This window comes from Rhinopithecus roxellana, chromosome 8 (genome assembly GCF_007565055.1).
Source record: "Rhinopithecus roxellana isolate Shanxi Qingling chromosome 8, ASM756505v1, whole genome shotgun sequence".
Taxonomy (NCBI): domain Eukaryota; kingdom Metazoa; phylum Chordata; class Mammalia; order Primates; family Cercopithecidae; genus Rhinopithecus; species Rhinopithecus roxellana.
Window position 1 is genome coordinate 42,167,148 of NC_044556.1, and position 16,104 is coordinate 42,183,251.

At 60.2% G+C, this 16,104-nt stretch overlaps 1 protein-coding gene across 11 annotated transcripts; it reads right to left on the bottom strand.

Moving 5' to 3' along the window:
• Position 1: 1 nt before the first annotated feature.
• On the bottom strand, positions 2-15,865 carry ZBTB7B (zinc finger and BTB domain containing 7B). Of its 11 annotated transcripts, XM_030936229.1 has the most exons (6): positions 15,822-15,865; positions 15,548-15,648; positions 8,104-8,243; positions 7,489-7,588; positions 2,713-3,872; positions 2-2,302 (listed from the first exon to the last, which is right to left on the bottom strand). In XM_030936229.1, exons 4-6 carry the CDS (start codon positions 7,582-7,584, stop codon positions 1,837-1,839), a joined length of 1,722 nt encoding a protein of 573 aa, XP_030792089.1. In that variant the 5' UTR covers positions 7,585-7,588; positions 8,104-8,243; positions 15,548-15,648; positions 15,822-15,865; the 3' UTR covers positions 2-1,836. The 11 variants fall into 11 exon arrangements, with proteins under 11 accessions (XP_030792089.1, XP_030792093.1, XP_030792090.1 ...); XM_030936233.1 differs by lacking the exons at positions 7,489-7,588; positions 8,104-8,243 and adding an exon at positions 4,431-4,509 and having other exon boundaries at positions 15,805-15,861; XM_030936228.1 differs by lacking the exon at positions 7,489-7,588 and having other exon boundaries at positions 1,541-2,302; positions 15,805-15,859.
• Between the last annotated feature and the right edge of the window lie 239 nt (positions 15,866-16,104).

Consider the following 16,104-nt stretch of genomic DNA (forward strand, 5'->3'; position numbering starts at 1 on the left):
GTGTGAATCTTAAATTATTATTATTTCTTCCTGTCGCTTACACCCTTGGTGGGGGGGAAGGGAATAGGAGGGGGGGAGTGCCTCTCCCCCTAAGGCACTGACTGGGAAAGCCGAAAGTAGGGAGAAAGGAGGCCACATTGTCCCCACTCTCTGGGGCTGGGCCCCAGGTCTCCCCAGCCCTGGGCTCCCCCCATCACCTGAAATGCTAAGATGAGGCCCAGGACAACCCGACCTCCCCACCACCCCAATATATTACATCATCACTTTTTAAATAGATACAGGGACTGGTCCCGCTACCCCCTCCCTGTGACCCCTCCCCACTGTTGGGGTACCTGGGCAGCTGTGCAAATGGGCATGGGGGTGCATGGAAGGGAGGAAGAGCACCGGGCCCCTGAACCTGCCCCTTTTAAGGAGGGGGAGGAGCCGTCAGGCCAGGAAGGGGAAATAGTGCAAGGCAGAGCCCAGGCTGCAAAAGGGGTCCAGCACCCAGCGAGGAAGGGGGGGTGTCCCCCACCCCCAGCAGAATTGGGTAGTTAAAAATCTGAAACTAGATTTCAACAAGACCAACAGAAGAGGCTATGTACAGAATGGGGGTGGATTCAATCCTAAGAGAAGAGTGAGGGGATTATTCTCCCCTGCCTGACAGGAAGCCCAGCTGGCAAGGATCTGGGAAAGGGATCACTTTCCCACAGGTCCGCAGCCCCTTTCCCTGCGGCCAAGCGAGAAGTTCTGTGCCCACTGCCTTGACAAGGGGGCGCCGCTCACCAGCTGGGGTGGCTGAGGAGAGTAAAGACAGCTCGCTCCAGTGGCCGCGGGGGGCGCTCGCCCGCTCAGGGCATGGCCGCCAGATGGCGCCGGCTCGCCCGCTCTCCACAAGGCTCTTCCAACCCCTCACCCTGTCCCACACCCTTCGCTGCGCCAGCCCGGGGGCGGCGTGAGTCAGGGGCGGCAGCGGTGGCGGCGGCTCCGGCTCGCACCTGGGCGGGGAGGAGATGGGGAGGAGGAGGAGAAGAGGGTAGGACGCCGCCCGGCCCGCCCTGCCCTCTGGCCCCGGGGAGGGAGCGGCGGGAACAAGACATTCCCTGCCCAGGGCCGCGGGGAGGGAGGGACAGGGAGGGGAGTGGAACGGAGCGGCTCCCCTAGCTGGGCGGGGCCCCTCTCCACTGCCCCCAGGGGCGGGCGAGCCAATCAGGCCACCCTGCCCCCTTCTTCTCCGCGACCCCATGACTCAGCGCCGGGAGCAGGGCGGAGGGGGACTGGGATGGCTCCTTCCTTACAGGCCCAGTCCCCCAGTCTTTCAAGCTTCCACCTGGCTTTCCCCCACCTACCCTTCCTTTGCCGGCCCCCTTTGCATAATTCACTGCCAGGAAAAAGGAACAGAAACCAGGAAGGAGGGGTCTCGGAAGGGAGGGGCAGTCCTTCACCCCCTTACACAGCCAAAACCCCCAAGGGGCATAGGGGCGGGGCAAGGCTTTGGTCCCAAGCCCCCACCCCCTAGAAACCCGCATAGCCGAAGTGGGACCCACAAATCAGAAATACATTATTGCTTCTACTCCCCAGGAGCAGCTGGGGACAGGGACCCCACTTTTACAATAGAGCTGTAAATATATACACAATATATGTATCACTCCTTGGGGGATCACCCCAATTTGGGGAGCCTCTGCCCCAATACCTTCTTAGCTTGGAATTGGAATGAGGGCTCTGGGAGGAAGGGCTGATGCTGACACCAGCAAGGCTCCGTGCCCCAGACCCCTGCTGTGTCTGTCCTGCGTGCTCCCACTGCTTGGCATGGGTGTCCCCGGCCTTGTGCTGCTTCAGCCTGGCCCTCGTCCCTCTTTAAGAGGACTCCATGGCACCTTCAGCCTGGGGTGTGGTGGGTGCCCCTTCCTCCTCATCGTCATCAGGGGGCCCCGGGGTAGAGACCGGGGGCCCGGTGGGGGCTGACTGCTCCCAGAATCGAGCTAGAGAGAGGCGGAAGGTGTCCAGGTGGCCATTGGAGAGATCGAGGCCAGCGGGGGATGCAGCAGCGGTAGAGGGTGGCGGGTAGTGGGGTGGTGCATCGTCCTTGCGGCGCCGTCGGGTGCGCACCTCCAGGCAGTTCTGGCCTTTGAGGTGGCGCTGCAGGTGGTCCTCCTTGGCGAAAGCCTTGTGGCACAGGTGGCACTCATAGGGCCGGTCCCCCGTATGCAGGTGCATGTGGTTCTTGAGGTCGTAGCTGTGCAGGAAGCGGGCTGGGCAGTGCGGGCACGAGTAGGGGCGCTCTCCCGTGTGCTTCCGCATGTGGATCTTCAGCTTGTCGTTCCTGGCACAGGCAGGGGTGAGGGGCAGGGAGGTGTTCAGGATGGGATCCCTGGCTCCTTCTGGTCATACCACCCTGGCCTTGTCCCATCCCTGTCCCTCACCATTTGTTACCCCACTATTGCCCCAGGATACCCTGCTGGCTTACCTCTAGCTTAACGCTTAACTAGGCCTTGCCATTATCCACTCTTCTGCTTCCAGCACTGCCCTCCTGGGCACGAAATCCTTCATGCTCCAGACCCACCCCCCGCTGGCTTGTTTTATTGTGCTCTCCTCATTCCAGTAACCCACTCATGTCCCAGTCCCTCCATGACCACCTACCTCCACCTCGGGTCTCCTAACTCCTTCCCCCTCTCCTCCCACCCTGTCCCCTACCGACGGCCCCTGCCAGGCCCTTCCCCACTTGCTGCTCACCGGGTGAATCGAACACCGCAGACCTCGCAGGCAAAGGGCTTCTCGCCTGTGTGGGTCCTCATGTGGCGAGGCAGTTTGCCTGCCCCATGGATGATCTTGTGGCAGACAGGACACTCCTGAGGCATCTGGGAGCGGCGTTTGCGCACCAGCTTGTCTTGGCCGTCCAGGCCTGGTGCCAGGTTGTCCTGGTGCAGGGAGCTTAGGTAGGCCATCAGATCAGGATCGATGGCATCCTCATCTGAGCCCAGCTCCTCTGGGGACAGCGGGGGCCCGCCACCCTGTGCCAGCCCATAGGCTGGGGGATATACCAGCTCCTCTTCTTCTTCCTCACCCTCATAGGGTTCGCAGCTCTGGGGCCCCTCAGGAGGGGAGGCGGTTCCTGTGGGAGGGCTGTAGCTGTCCCCCAGCCCACTGCCCCCACTGCTGCCCACTCTACCCGCCACCTCCTCCTCCTCATAGGTCAAGGGATGGGTGGGTACTGCGGGCACCTCAGGGACTAGGTGGTTTGCTCTGGCCCCCTTGGTTTGCAGGAAAGCTTTCCGGGGCTTGCGGCTGCGGCGGGCAACAGGCCGAGGTGGCGGTGGTGGAGGTGGTGGGAGGGCCACCTGTGGAGGACTGTCTTCACCATTGGGAACTCCAGAGGCTGTGGCTGTGGCAAAGGCCTGTAGATACTGGCGGGCTCGCTCACAGTCATCCTCGTCTGGGCTGGGAGCTTCTAGCCCACTGCCCTGCAGAATCTCCATGCAAGCAGCGATGACACACGGGATCTCCAGCAGGCGGGCAGCCTGGAGCACAGCTGGCATGTTGGCGCTGCTGGTGGTCAGTGTGGCTGTATAGGCAAATTCAAGGAGGGCGCCTAGTGCCTCTGGCCCTACAAAGTCCAGCTCACACACGCCTGCCCCTGCTCCCCCAGCGGTCGTCCCGCTGCCCCCTGCCCCCATGACAGCTCCGCCACCGCCCTCAGTGAATAGCTTCTTGAAGTAGTGGCTACAGGCAGCTAGCACAGCCCTGTGGGTGCGGTATTCAAGGCCCTGCGTCCGGATGGTGAGGTCACATAGGTGGCCCAGCTGGCGCTGCTCATTGAGGCAGCTCAGGAGCTCACTGCTGTGGTCCGGGAATGGAATCCCAATCAGGTCATCCTCGGGGCTCCCCATCTTCTCCTGCAGAGTCAAATAGAGGGGAGGTTAAAAGTGCTCAGCCCATAGGGGTCTGGGGAAAGAGGACCAACTTTAGCCAATACTTATTGAAGGATGACTACATGCCAGTCACCCTTCTGAGTACTTTACACTCATTTCATCTTCCAAAACCCTCCGAAGTATGATCATCGTTTCACAGACAAGGAAACTGAGGTTCAGACAGGTGAAGTGATTTTCCAACTTAAGTGCAGAACAGTGTTCGAACTCAGGCAGTGGGCCCGGTCCTTGTTCCTAACTACTACACTATTCTATTCTGCCTCTGTGGCAGCAGGAGCCCTGCCTTTCTGGCCTTTTAATAGAGGTCCATCTGTGTCACCTGCCCCCTTCCCCATCTCTTTGGAAGGAGCAGTGGACTGGGAGCTAGGGTGCCTGGGTCCTGGTTCAGGCTTCATAAAGAATTGGCTGAAGGACCGGGGGTGGTACTGGCAGCTGGCCTCAGTCATTTGAAAAGTGAGGTAACGGTCTTTGTAGTGAAACCTCCTCATAACCTGGGGAGAGGCCAATGAGAGAGTTCAGACTCACACTGGACCAAGATCTGCTGGAGGCCAGGCACAGACAGGTGCTTTAACTCAAGTTATCTCTCTCCAAAGCGGCTAGGACACTGTAAAACATATGCAAACAAGAGAAGGCAGCTTCCAAGCATCATCCTCTTCCTCCTCATGCCCCTCCCCTGGCTACCAAAGGTTCATCTCCCCTTCTAGATCCCCCGCTTCTTGAGGCCAAACGGGAAACACAGCTCCCAGCATCCCTCCCCCCACATCCTCCCCTCCCCCATGGGGCCAAGGAGCAGCCACCCTTTGCTGGGGTGTCACTGGCTGGCGCGGTTGCTTCCTGCCCCGCACAGATAAGCATCGCCCCCGCCCCCTCCCCCACTGCCAATAGGCCAAGTTCCAGTCCCACCCCCCAACTCCCCCTCAGCTACTGCCACCCCTCTCTCCGTATTCCAGGGAGCCACATCTCCAGAGGGCCTTGGTCCTGCTCTCTATCCTTTATCCTCCAACGCCCAGCCACAGGAGGGGGGTGCAGAGCAGCCAGCCATCCCAAGGCTGGCAGAGGTGTGGGCAGGGGTTGGGGCCTGGAAGGGGGTGAGACCTGCTTTAAATCCTGGCTCTGCTACTATCTTGCTGAATGACCTTGGGAAAGTCATTTCTCTCTGTGCTTCCATTTCCTCAGCTGTGCAAGGACGGGGTGGAAGTAGTGGCCCCAATGGCTCAGCCCTTCAGCCCTGACATTTTGTGGGTCTGGAGCAACTGGAGACAGTGCTGGGGCCTGGAAAGAGCTGGGCTCTGGAGTCAGCCAGGTTTGAGTTTGAATCCTGTCTCTGCCACCAGTTAGCTCCATGACCTTAAACAAGTGATTTAATCTCCGAGCCGCCTTCCTCGTCTGTAATATAGGATAATTCCACCTGACTCCTAGGGTTGTGGTGAGGGTTAAATGAGACCAAATATGGCATAGTGCCTGATACGCAGTGGGGATTCAATAAATGTTCTGGCCTTGGCCTAGCCTGAGGTCAGATTCCACTATACAGATGGCCTCTGTTAAGAAAACTACTTGGGGACAGGTCAGCCTCCCTCCCTCAAATCACCCTGAGGGAACCAGGCTACTACTAGCTACATGACTTTGGATAAGTCACTTCCTTTCCTGAGGAGGCCTGTTCCTCATATGTAATATTAAAGACTACCCCTATTGATCCTTAGGGCAAGTCCCACTGACATTTTGTCAGTGTCCCCTCTGCCGCGTCAGCAGCTGTTCAGCCCTGGCCATTGATGGGGAAAGGTTTTTTTGGGGGGGTGGGGGAATGAATGGGGGAGTTAAGCCACAAATTTTCTCTTTAGGAGACAAGAACTGCATTCTCTGTGTCTGCCTCCCTGCCTGCCCCCTTCATTGCAAGGCCAGGGCTCCTGCACAGAAACCTTAGGTGAGCAGCACCCGCATGTCCGTCTTTGCTTGTAAGCCACATCTAGGCACCCTTAGATAGCCCACCTGTTTCCACCTTAAGTCCTCAAACCACTTCTCTCCCTAGGAACCAAGCCATCTGAGAGCTCTCCCTGCTCCCTTTAATCCTCCTGACTGTACTTTACAAATGGTACAAGTGGCAAATGGCCCCCAGACTTGGGAACAAACAAAAACCAGGTGGGCAGCAGCAGCAGGAGGAGCAGCAGCAACAGTGGCTGTAGCCACTTAAGCAGCAGTAGGCACCCTCCTGGGCCCAAGTGGATCCTGTCCTTCCTAAGGGGGATGGGTGGGGCTGTCCTCGCTGTCCATTGGCTGGGAGCTGGGCACTGGCAGGCATGTGGCTCACCCCATCCCTCTCCCTCCTTCCCTGCCCACCCCACCCATTCCCGCTGCTAAGCCCGCCTCCTTTCTCCCACCCCAGGGCCGGTCTCCGAGGCAACTTGGTGTGGTGGGGGCGCTGATTGGCTGACCTCACTGTCAGGTCACAGGCTCAGGCTCGTTCACCACGCAACTCACACAGGGATTGGGCAAGGGTGGGTGTTTAACTCCTTAGGCCCAAATCCAATGCCCATGGCCAAGAGGTAGCAATGAAAGAGGGGGAGAGGCAGAGGACATGCGTGGGAAGGAGAGGGTGTTCATAAGGTTCTCTAGCTTCTGGGAAACTCCCCTAACCCTTACCCAGGGCTCTAGCACCCATGCCAATATAGGTGCCACCTGGAGCTATGGTGCTGCCAACCAGGCCAAGGGGCCCTCCTAGGCCCATCATCTGGGAGGGATGGGTGGGGCGAAGGCATCCCCTTTCTTTCTGCCAGGGTAGGGCACTGGTGCCAGGGTGCCCACCCTACCTTGGGCACCTTTCCCACCTCTGCATCCCAGAGGGCCCAGTCCCCTGACGCCCCATGAAGGCGGCCCATCCCCACCCAGTCTGGCATGCCCCCTCTTGCTAAGACCTTGTGGGCATGGGCGTGTGTGGTGGTTGGGGGTGCAGCTGTGCCAGGGAACCGGGCAAGGTCTGTTTGGTCTGTTTGCCTGGTAGGGGGAAGAACTGGGGGCCCCGCCCCATCACTCCCCTCTTTCCCGCCACCCCCCCAGGCTCCCCTCACTGTCAGGCCTGCTAGACCGGCCAAGCCGGTGGGCAGCTCTCTTGAAACTGGGCCCTGAGTCAAGCCTGCCCTATCTTTGGTTGGGGGAAGACTTCAGGGTGAGAAAGTTGGGAGGGGGTAAAGGTGGGAGTGCCTATCACCTACCCTTCACTGCTCAAGGGCACCTGGCAGGGTATGTCCAGCACCAAGAAACCAAAAGGTGGAGGCCACTGGCCCGGTCTTGGAAAGAAAAGGGAGATGGGAACTCTTTCCAGGTGCTGACCTCAGGCAGGGTCCAGTGCAGGGCTGGGGGCCACTAGGGCCAACACTGCTGGCTTGAGCCAGCTGAAGGGCAGGGATAGGAGGCCCTGAACAGGGCAGCTGAGTAAAGCTGGCCCCCCTTTCCCCACCCTGGGGATTAGGGGAGTGAGGCTTAGTGTGGGGGGCAGCAGGCAGAACCAGGATTAGCGGCGGAGAAAATAGATATGGGCCTGAGACACGGGCACACAGAACCCCCCCTCCCCAGGTTCCAAGGCCCCTACCTCTAGGCTCTGCCAGGGAGCCTGAGAGGGGCCTGGCCAGGCTTCTCCAGGAGCAGCAGCTTGGGGTGAGGGAGGATGAGGACCAGGCTGTAACATCTTCCTGCCAGGGATGATGGAGAGACCTGAGGCTCTTCCTAATGCTCCTGGTGCCTTGGCTGGCCACCCCTCCCCCTTACTTCTGTCTCCTTTCTCCCTCCAGCCCCCACCCAACTCCAGCCTCAGGTTCTCTTCCTGTTTTTTTGGAACTAAGTTTGCACGAAGCCAGGGCTTTGGCCTGCGTCTGGACCAGGGGGGTGGGGAAATTGGACAGCCAGTCCAAAGTCCTCAGGGACCCAGGAATCCTTATTCTCCAGCTTCCTCCACCACTTCTCAGGGCCTCTGGGGCCCAAGGGCTGAAGCCATCTGGATTGCCCAGTTGGGGAGGGAAGGTAAAGGGGCTGAGCCTCTTCTCACATGAGGACTAGAAGAGTTTCAAAGAAGAGGTTCTTTGCCCAGGGATGCTCTGACATTTATGGAGCTCTTCTCTCCCCACCCCAGCCCCTCCAAGCTTGTGCATGCCTTCCCCATCCCCCATATGACGCTTCCCCTCCTAACCTCACCACCCCCAGCACTCACACTTCCTGGGGGCCGAGGCGGGGAAGAGAGACCGCAAGCCACGAAGGGGGAAGGAGGCGAGGGGAGTTGGCTGCTTCCCGGTGCTGTGGGGGTTAAGTCTCTGCCCAGCTCCAAATCCCCCAGTCCTGGTTCTGGGGCTCCTGAAATGAGGTAGACCTTAATGCTTCCCTACATTTTCTTTCCATGACAAGCCCTTGCCAATAGCCCCTTAGTCTCCATCAAGGGAAATATGAGGGAGATAAAAGATGGCGGAGGAAGGAATGGGGGCAACCCTCCCAGCCTTCGCACCACTACCTTCGGGTATTCCTTGCCATCAGCCAGCTCTCAATCTTGCCCTTCTCTTGGCCTCCTTGTTCTGTCCCCTCATTGCCTCCTTCGACCCTTGTCTTCCCTCCTCAAGTCCACCCTTTGCATTCCTTCCTTCAGCCCTCCTTGAACTCCGCACCCTCTCCACCACATCAGTGTCCCTAGGCCTCCTCCCAGGAACTGTCCCCGCCTCTCCTTTCTCTTCCCCTTGGTTCTCTCTTGCTCAAACCTCTCCACTTTCTCCATTGGCCCCTTGCTTCGAGCATCCCTTCCTTTCTCCCCAGGCATGTGAGGAGTGGAGAGAGGCAGAGGAATTAAATCAGGGGCCAGGCCTGCCCAACACCTGGTCTTGCCAAAAGATGGTTGAGTTTTGGGCATCCACGCCCCACTTTTGGATGAAGCAGGGGACCAAAATTTGGGAGGCAGTTGGGGAGAATGAGTGGTGGAGGGGGGTTTGCAGCGAGAGCGGATGTGGGGTGGGGGTGGAGGGACAACCTGTGCCTCTCTGCCCGTCAGAGTTTCCAGCCCTGGAGCTGCTGGACTTTCCCCGGAGGGTGCCCACCCTGGACCAGGCAGTTGTCCACTTGGACAGACTCTGGCCATCAGGATTCTCAGCAGGGTCTGCCTGGACAGTGCCAGCTCCCCTTAGGGCCTGAGGAGACCGCACAAGGTGCCAGGGTCTGCCCTGTGCCCACCCCCTCCCCCCAGCCTAGTGTCTCCAGCTGGGTAACCGAGCTGGCTGGTAACCCCACACCCGCCAAGCAGCCAGCAGAAACCTGAGCCCCCCAGCCCCAGAGGACACCCCAGCCCGATCTCCGGAGCCCGGCTCTCTGCCAGCCTGACCAGCCTTCTGGCCTGGCCAAGCAATCACTCAGTCCCTATAGGCTGCTCTTCTGCCTCTCCTGATCCGCTCGGGTCCCCTTAGACACTGAAGCCTCCCCAGATTCCCGCTTCTCAAGCCCTCAGTTCCCTAAACTCTCTTGTGAAGTCTGGGCACCCTCTTCCTGGCCTGTTTTTCAGTCCTCTGACCCTTGGCTAATTCTAGGCCTCCAAGCCCCCCTGGGGCCTGATCTCCCAAGCCAGAGCAGGGCCTACTCACCTGAATGCTGAGGGGCCTGGCGGCAACTCCTCCTGGCCCCTGGGGGCAGCAGGTTGGGACAGGTGGGGGAGGGCCAGGCTTGGGGGGAGGTAGGGTGGCTGTTCCCCGCTCCAGCTCCCTCCTTCAAAGGGGCCGCCCACGACCTGGCCCAGCCCCTCCCCCCTACAGCCTTAACCCTCTGGGTGCTGTCCCCCCTCCCCCCAGCTTGGAGGGAGGGGTTACCGGAGGGCTGGCGGCGTGGGAGAGGGCCCAGAATCTCTGCCTGTGGTGCCTGAAACCCCAGCAGAATCCACCCGCTCCTGTCCTTACTCAGTCCTAAAAGAGGAAAAAGGTGAGGGGTAGGAAAGGTAGGAGCTGGGACAGTCCAGGAGGACAGAGATGAGGAGGAGCAATGGGAGAGGCTACTGGAGGTGGGACCAGGAGAAGGAAGAAGGGAGGGGAGGGGACAGAGGCAGCAGTGGCCAGAAGAGGGAGGAGGGGAACCCTGGACAGTCAGTGCCAGGGGTGACAGGTGCCTGGGTCCCAGCCCCTCAGAATATGTGGGATGGGGACCACAGGGAGGCCCTCTAGACCCCAGCAGGCTCCTCAGTCCCCCTGGGAGCTGGCCGAATTCTCCCTACCTTGTACTGGGCTGGGGCCCTCAGGGGCTGGGCAAGGCGGCACCCCGCCCTCCCCATAGCCTCACCCCAAACCCACTCACATACCACAGTTCCTCGCCCGGGCACCAACCCCTGCCAACCAGGCCAGGGGGCAGCGCTCATGCCAGCCCCCAATAGCCAGGGGGATTGGGGGAACAGAGCTGGCCTGAGGGGGACAGACAGATTGGGGGAGCTGTGGGCACCGAAAGAGGAAGGAGCCGGGAGGGGGCATCTGCTGGGAAGCGCCTAGCCCCACCCCTTGCGCAAGCTGCTGCCACCCTGGCCGGTTGGGTGGGACCCGCCTGGGCCTGAGGGGCAACTCAGGAGGGCTCTGAGCCCAGACATGGATGGGCCACCAAGTTTCACTTAAACAACTCCTGAGGTCCCTTATTCCTGGAATGAGGAGTGCCCTAGTGTCCCCCAGACACTAGGCCATCCCAAGTCCTGCTAGGCTTGGGGGTACCATAGAAATGCCCCCTAAAGTATCCCCTCCCCTTTCCCCCAACAGCTGCTGGCTCAATGCCGCTGGCCTGCTGCCCCTCACCAGCTCCCGGCCCGGTTGGCACCTACCCACCAGGATGCTGGCAGTCCTGCCCTCCTCTCCCTCCTACCCCCCTGCTCCCAGCGCCCCATGCCAACTGTGGGCCTGAGGTGGGGGAGGGTCACCCTGTGCCTTGGTGCCAGTCTGACGGGCCCAGGTCCCTAGGCCCTACAGATAAGGCCTAAGACCCTGTTCTCAAGCCGCCCCCTCAAGAGGTAGCACACTGGTCAGGGCCTACACAGGGAGAGCCTAGGAGGCAAGGGACAGCCCTGTGAGCAGTTAATGAAGGCTCCACACCCCAGGGTGGGGGCCAGTGTCTCTCCCTACCACCAGGTGCCAACCTCCTGGCATTCCCCCTGCCCAAGCATTTGCTTGGGCACCAAAGTCCCTGCAATTCCTGAGAGCCCTAGTGCCTGCAGCCTGCGAGGGAGTGGGGTGGGGCTGCTCTCTGCCCTTTGATCCCCATAAAGGGAGGGAACCAGCCTAGAGGGCAGGGGGCAGGGAGGGAGTTCATGGGGCCCCTCTGTTTCACCCCTGCCAGGGACAGCAGGGCAGGGTGTGGGCATCTTTTGGGTGGGGCCCTAAGGTGAGGACGGGTAGCATGTCTCAGCAAGGGAGATGGATGTCAGTCATAGGTACACGGCATCCCATGGCAATGCAATAGCAAGAATAAAGTGGGGGGATGAAGAGGGTACCCACATTCCAACCCATCCCAGTTCTGGTTTTCACCCTCATCGAGAAACACTTCCAGACTCAGACAAATTGAGAGCTCAAGGACTACAACTCCCAGTGTGCACCACAATTGCTTTGTATGTACCTTGGGAGTTGTAGTACCCCTTGAGAAGCCCTGGGTTCTCCTCTTCCCCAGAGCCTTGCTGATGGGTGGGAAGGGCAGATGACTTGGTCATGAATCTCCAAGGGGGCTAGGTTTAAGAAGAGGTAAAAGGCTAGGATGTCCATGGTGGAGGAAAGAGGACCCCTGCTCCCAGGCAAAGGGGGAGGAAAGGAGGAAGGAAGGAGGAGAGGATGTCTGTTGAAAGGGGCATATGGGTGGGGAGGAGTTGGGGGGACGGTGGAAACAGGAAGGAAATTGAAGCCAGAGACATGAGGTCGAAAGTAAAGGCCTGGGGGAGCCCCACTCTGAGGCCTGTCAGGGACTGGGATGGCATTTCCCCATGTCATTCTGTTGGCCTAGGAGGAAGAAGAGGAATCAGTGATGTCAAAAGATAGTGAATTGATATATTTATGGGGGATCACTGTTTCTTTTGCCTGCCATTAGCCCTCTTTTGCCTGGGGCACCTTCAAACCTTGAATCTGGCATAGATATTTGCTGACTGGGAAGCTCTGAAGGCTGACTGGTTCTGGGGAGGATAGCAGGCAAAGGAAGGGGCTTGGGGAGATCAGAGCTAGGCCTGATGGTGAATATGGTAGAAGTATATGTGGGGTTAGGCCAGGTGTAGTCAGGGCAAGTGCTGGCAAATGACAATGCTATCCTCCAGAGCAGAACCATGGCATCTGGAGGCCTCAGGGAAGAGAGGGCTAAGATGTCCATCCTAAGCTGTGGGACAGGATGAAGAGGGCAGCCCTCTCTGGTCTCCCTGGGGAATTTGTTAAAGGTAGCTTTGTCCCTGTGCCAGTGAATATTAAAGATGGCAATTCAGGGGGCTAGGTGGTAGCTGGGTGCCTTTCCCTAGTAGGGGTGGAGGTCAGAAGTGGGCAGAGGACCTGCTTTGAAGTCACTTCTCCTGGGCTCCCCAAGGCTCTGGGACAGATGCTTGCAGGCCCCAGCCAAGATTCTTGCCAAGACCTGGGCCTGGCTGGGTGTGGGGGTCTTTCTTGTCCCCACCCCACCAAACACTCGATGGTGGATGACAGCAGCTCTATCCCCTACCTCCCAGTCCCCCAGGCCCGCCTTGGCGCCTGGCTGCTTCTGTGTTGGCAAGAGGTGGGGGGGAGGGGGCAGCGAGGCAACTTCAAACTGTCCGGGCAAAACGTCAAGTTTACTCACGAGTTTACTCAGCACAAGGAGGGGGAAGAGGCCAGGGCGGGCACACCCCATGCCAGGGTCCCATCCATCTGCCTGTCCCCACCTTCCTCCCCCACTGTTCTCTCCTGCCCTAGGCCAAAACAGGCATAGGCCCTAAGGCCTGGTGTCAGGGCAGTCTTAACTCTCAGGAAGGTCAGGGAGCCAAGCGGGACAGAGGCAGGAAGCCCCGCAGCAGGCCCAGAGGCTTCTGTCAGAGGGCAGTGCCCTGCCTGGAGCCCATTCACTACTCATCTTGGGACCTTGGTCTTGGGCCAGAAGAATTGGGTCTCTTAGCCATTAAGAAGGGGGCAGTACCAGGCCAAACCTCCTCCATCTGAGCAGTCCCCTGGGCAGTGACTTCTGACCTGAAATGCCCAGTCCTAGGCTGTCCCTCAGTCTGATGCCATCCAGGCAGCCATAGGATCAGGGGCTGGTTTTCTCAGCCTTGGCTTGGAATGGGGGGCTGGCATCCTATCTGACCTACTTCCCTTTCCTCCCCACCTGCTTTGATTCTCTGCTTCTCTCCCCCAGCCTTCACTGTCCCCACCCCAGAGCGCTCCGCCCCCCCATGCCTGCTGGGCCCCCTCCCCCACCCTTCCCCAGGGTGCCAAGTGCAGGCACACAAAGGGCCTGATGGTGCATTGTTAGCCCAGCCCCCGCTGCCCGCCGCGCCCTCCCTGGGCAGGCACTAGGCCAAGGAGGAGCTGGGGGCCCTGGGTGCCAGGGGGCACCATGGGGAAGAAGAAGGGGACAGCACCTGTCTTCCAGATACTGGGGTCTACATCAGCCAGGGCTGAGTAGTGATGAGAGTCCCATTAGAGCACGCCCGTCTCCTTGACACCTGAGCCTAGTGGGCACTGCCTTCTTTCTTCCCCAGAGCCCCATTCTGGTGGTATTAACCCCTTTTTGACCCTTGTGCCAAGGCTGGGGGTGTGTGGTACCCAAGGGAGGGGACAGTGTTTGGGGGTGCCAGCTGGTTGTGTTGTGCCCACAGCAACCATGTAACAGAGGCACGCTGCGGGAGCTGGGGTCCCCGGGGCCAGGGACAGAGGCACTGACAGAGATTTCTCCTTGTTTCATCAGCTGCTCCAGGGGGAGCCCCCTGCCCTTCTCCCCAGTTACCGCTAAGGAGAAACACTAACTACCACCCAGACATAGTCACAAGTATGTCCCTCTCTAGTGCAGCGCAACACTCCTTATGCCCACTCTCTCCTTCCCAACCTGATGCCCACTCCATGCCAGCTCTCCCAGCAGTGCCAGGCGGGTACAGGGGTGACCAAACCAGTTGGTGTGTGTAGGGCAGCAGGAGGCAACCCCATAATCCTCCAGGCCTCATCCCCGCACTCACACATACTCCCTTAGGGAACAGACAGTTCCCATCCTGGTTTAACCCCTCACAGCCCAATCTGGATCCCCCGCCCCTGATAAGCGGTCTCCCTCCTCCAGGAATAAGTTGGGGGAAGGAGGAATAGCTGCGCTGACTCATTCCCGTTCTCGGCTGCAGCTAGGGGTCTCCAAGGCATTCGGGCGGGGGTCAATTCAAGAACACCCTCCACCTGGCCCGGAAGCCAGGACAGCCTGCCGGTCTCCCCCTCTCCCCAGCACCCACTTCCGGTGTCCCAAACTAGGTCAGCAGCGCTCGTTTCCTGTGGGTCAGCTAGCACCGGCGCCTCTGCCCCTCCCCTGCTCCGGACCCAGGCTCCCCGCCCCCCCGCCCCCCAGGGCGCCCCGAGGTCTCACCACGTCTCAGCCGCCCTTTGATACGTGGGGGTTGTGCGGGGCGGGGGGCAGGGGACCCGCCCTCTCTCTAAACACCAGCAGGGCCGGGGCGCCTGGGCAGGCACGTGTCCGGGCACAACCCGCTGCCCACGCCGCCCCCCCACTCCCGCCCCCACCTCGCTCTGGCCGGGACACGTCGCTCTCTTACTTGGGATGGGGTGGGAGGAGGGAGAGAAAGCTGGAAATTGAAAGCAGCGCCCCCCACCCCTTTGAATGGCAGCCTTCTGCCAGGCGCACTCTAGGTTCTACAACAACACAGTAGCGACCCCCACTCTGGGCTGGGGCAGGTGCGCCGGCGCCGGTGGGGGGACGGGTGGTAGGTAGGAGAATTCTTCCTAGTCACCCGCCCTGGCTCTCGGGTTCTGGGGGCATGAGCTGGCGTGGAAAAGGTAGCGGCGGTACTGGAGCCTGAAGGAAGGGAGTGGGATTGAGGGGCAGGGAAGAGAGAGGTCATTCTATGTCGGTTCGGAGGTTGTTACTGAGCCCCGCTACCGCTGGAGAGAGCGCGGCTCTGGATGCGCAAGAAACCGTAGTCCAGCCGGTAACTTTCCCCCAAGCAGCGGCTCCTCCTGCGCCCCCCCAACCCCCATGCAACTGGCCTGGGGCCAACCCACCGCGCCAGGGGGCGCGGGGTGGGGGGGTGCGCGTTGTCCTAGTTAGAGTCCGTCAGCGTTTCCATTCCCTCAACTCGGTCCGGTCTGGGGTCTCCCCCTAAAGTCACGAAGGAGACTGGGGAAACGCTCAGCGTCGCCTCACCCCCTCTCCATCCCGAAGCCGCCTGTCTGTCTGATCCCAGGAGAAGTGCACAGAAAGTTTCTGGGGACCCTCCGCCCAGGGTTGGGGGGCATCCGCAGTTCCTTCTCTGTCTTTCCTCCCAATTAAAACCAATTCCAGAGACCCGGGGTGTTGGGAAAGCACAGGGAAGGGGAGTGGTGGGAATCTGATCTGCATGCGTGTGTATGTGGGGGTCCCACTTACAGGACGGACGAAGGACACTGCAGTAGTCTCGAGTCTAGTGAACCCCGAGCCAGGAGACAAAAGTGGGGTACACTCACCTCTCAGCCGTCGGGTCCGCTGGCTGGAGCTGCTGAGGCTCGGGGTGTGGGAAGAAGCGCGTCCCCCACCAGGCCCGGGGGCTTGGGGCCCTGCTCCGGTCCTGGTCAGAAGGCCGCGGTCAGTTGCTCGCCGCTCGCTGCTGGGGGGCTCCTCCTCCGCCGCCCTCAGCCTCCTCCTGCCGCCCGCCCCCCCTCGGCCGCCAACAGCCGTACATTCACCTGGCTCCCACCCGCCCCCCCCTCAGGGCCCGCCTCACCTGTCCTGCTGTCTCACCTGTCCTCCTGCTTGCTTTCCCCCCATCCCTCCCCTCCCTCCCCCCGCCCCTACCACCCCCCAAACTCCCCCCCCCAACACTTAGCAACACCCTCTGTCACTTCCTGGTTTTTCACCCGCCCCCCCAGGTCCCCCTCCCTCCGCCCAATAAGGACATAAACTTCAACCCCTTCGTCCAGCCAGTCCCTGCAGAGCGCAGATGGGTCCCTCCCTCCTTTTTTGCCCCCTTCCTCCAAACTCTTACTTAGCTCTCCTAGCCTTTTCCACCCTCCTCCTTTCCCTC

What these genes read in the sequence shown, in the direction of transcription:
- ZBTB7B (XM_030936228.1), bottom strand. Translation starts at nt 15,848, where the DNA reads ATGGGGGGAAAGCAAGCAGGAGGACAGGTGAGACAGCAGGACAG. An exon ending in CAGGTGAGACAGCAGGACAG is followed by an intron (nt 15,649 to 15,804) that starts GTGAGGCGGGCC and finishes CCTTCTGACCAG; the next exon opens with GACCGGAGCAGGGCCCCAAG. An exon ending in CGCCTCGGCCCCCAGGAAGT is followed by an intron (nt 3,873 to 8,103) that starts GTGAGTGCTGGG and finishes TTGACTCTGCAG; the next exon opens with GAGAAGATGGGGAGCCCCGA.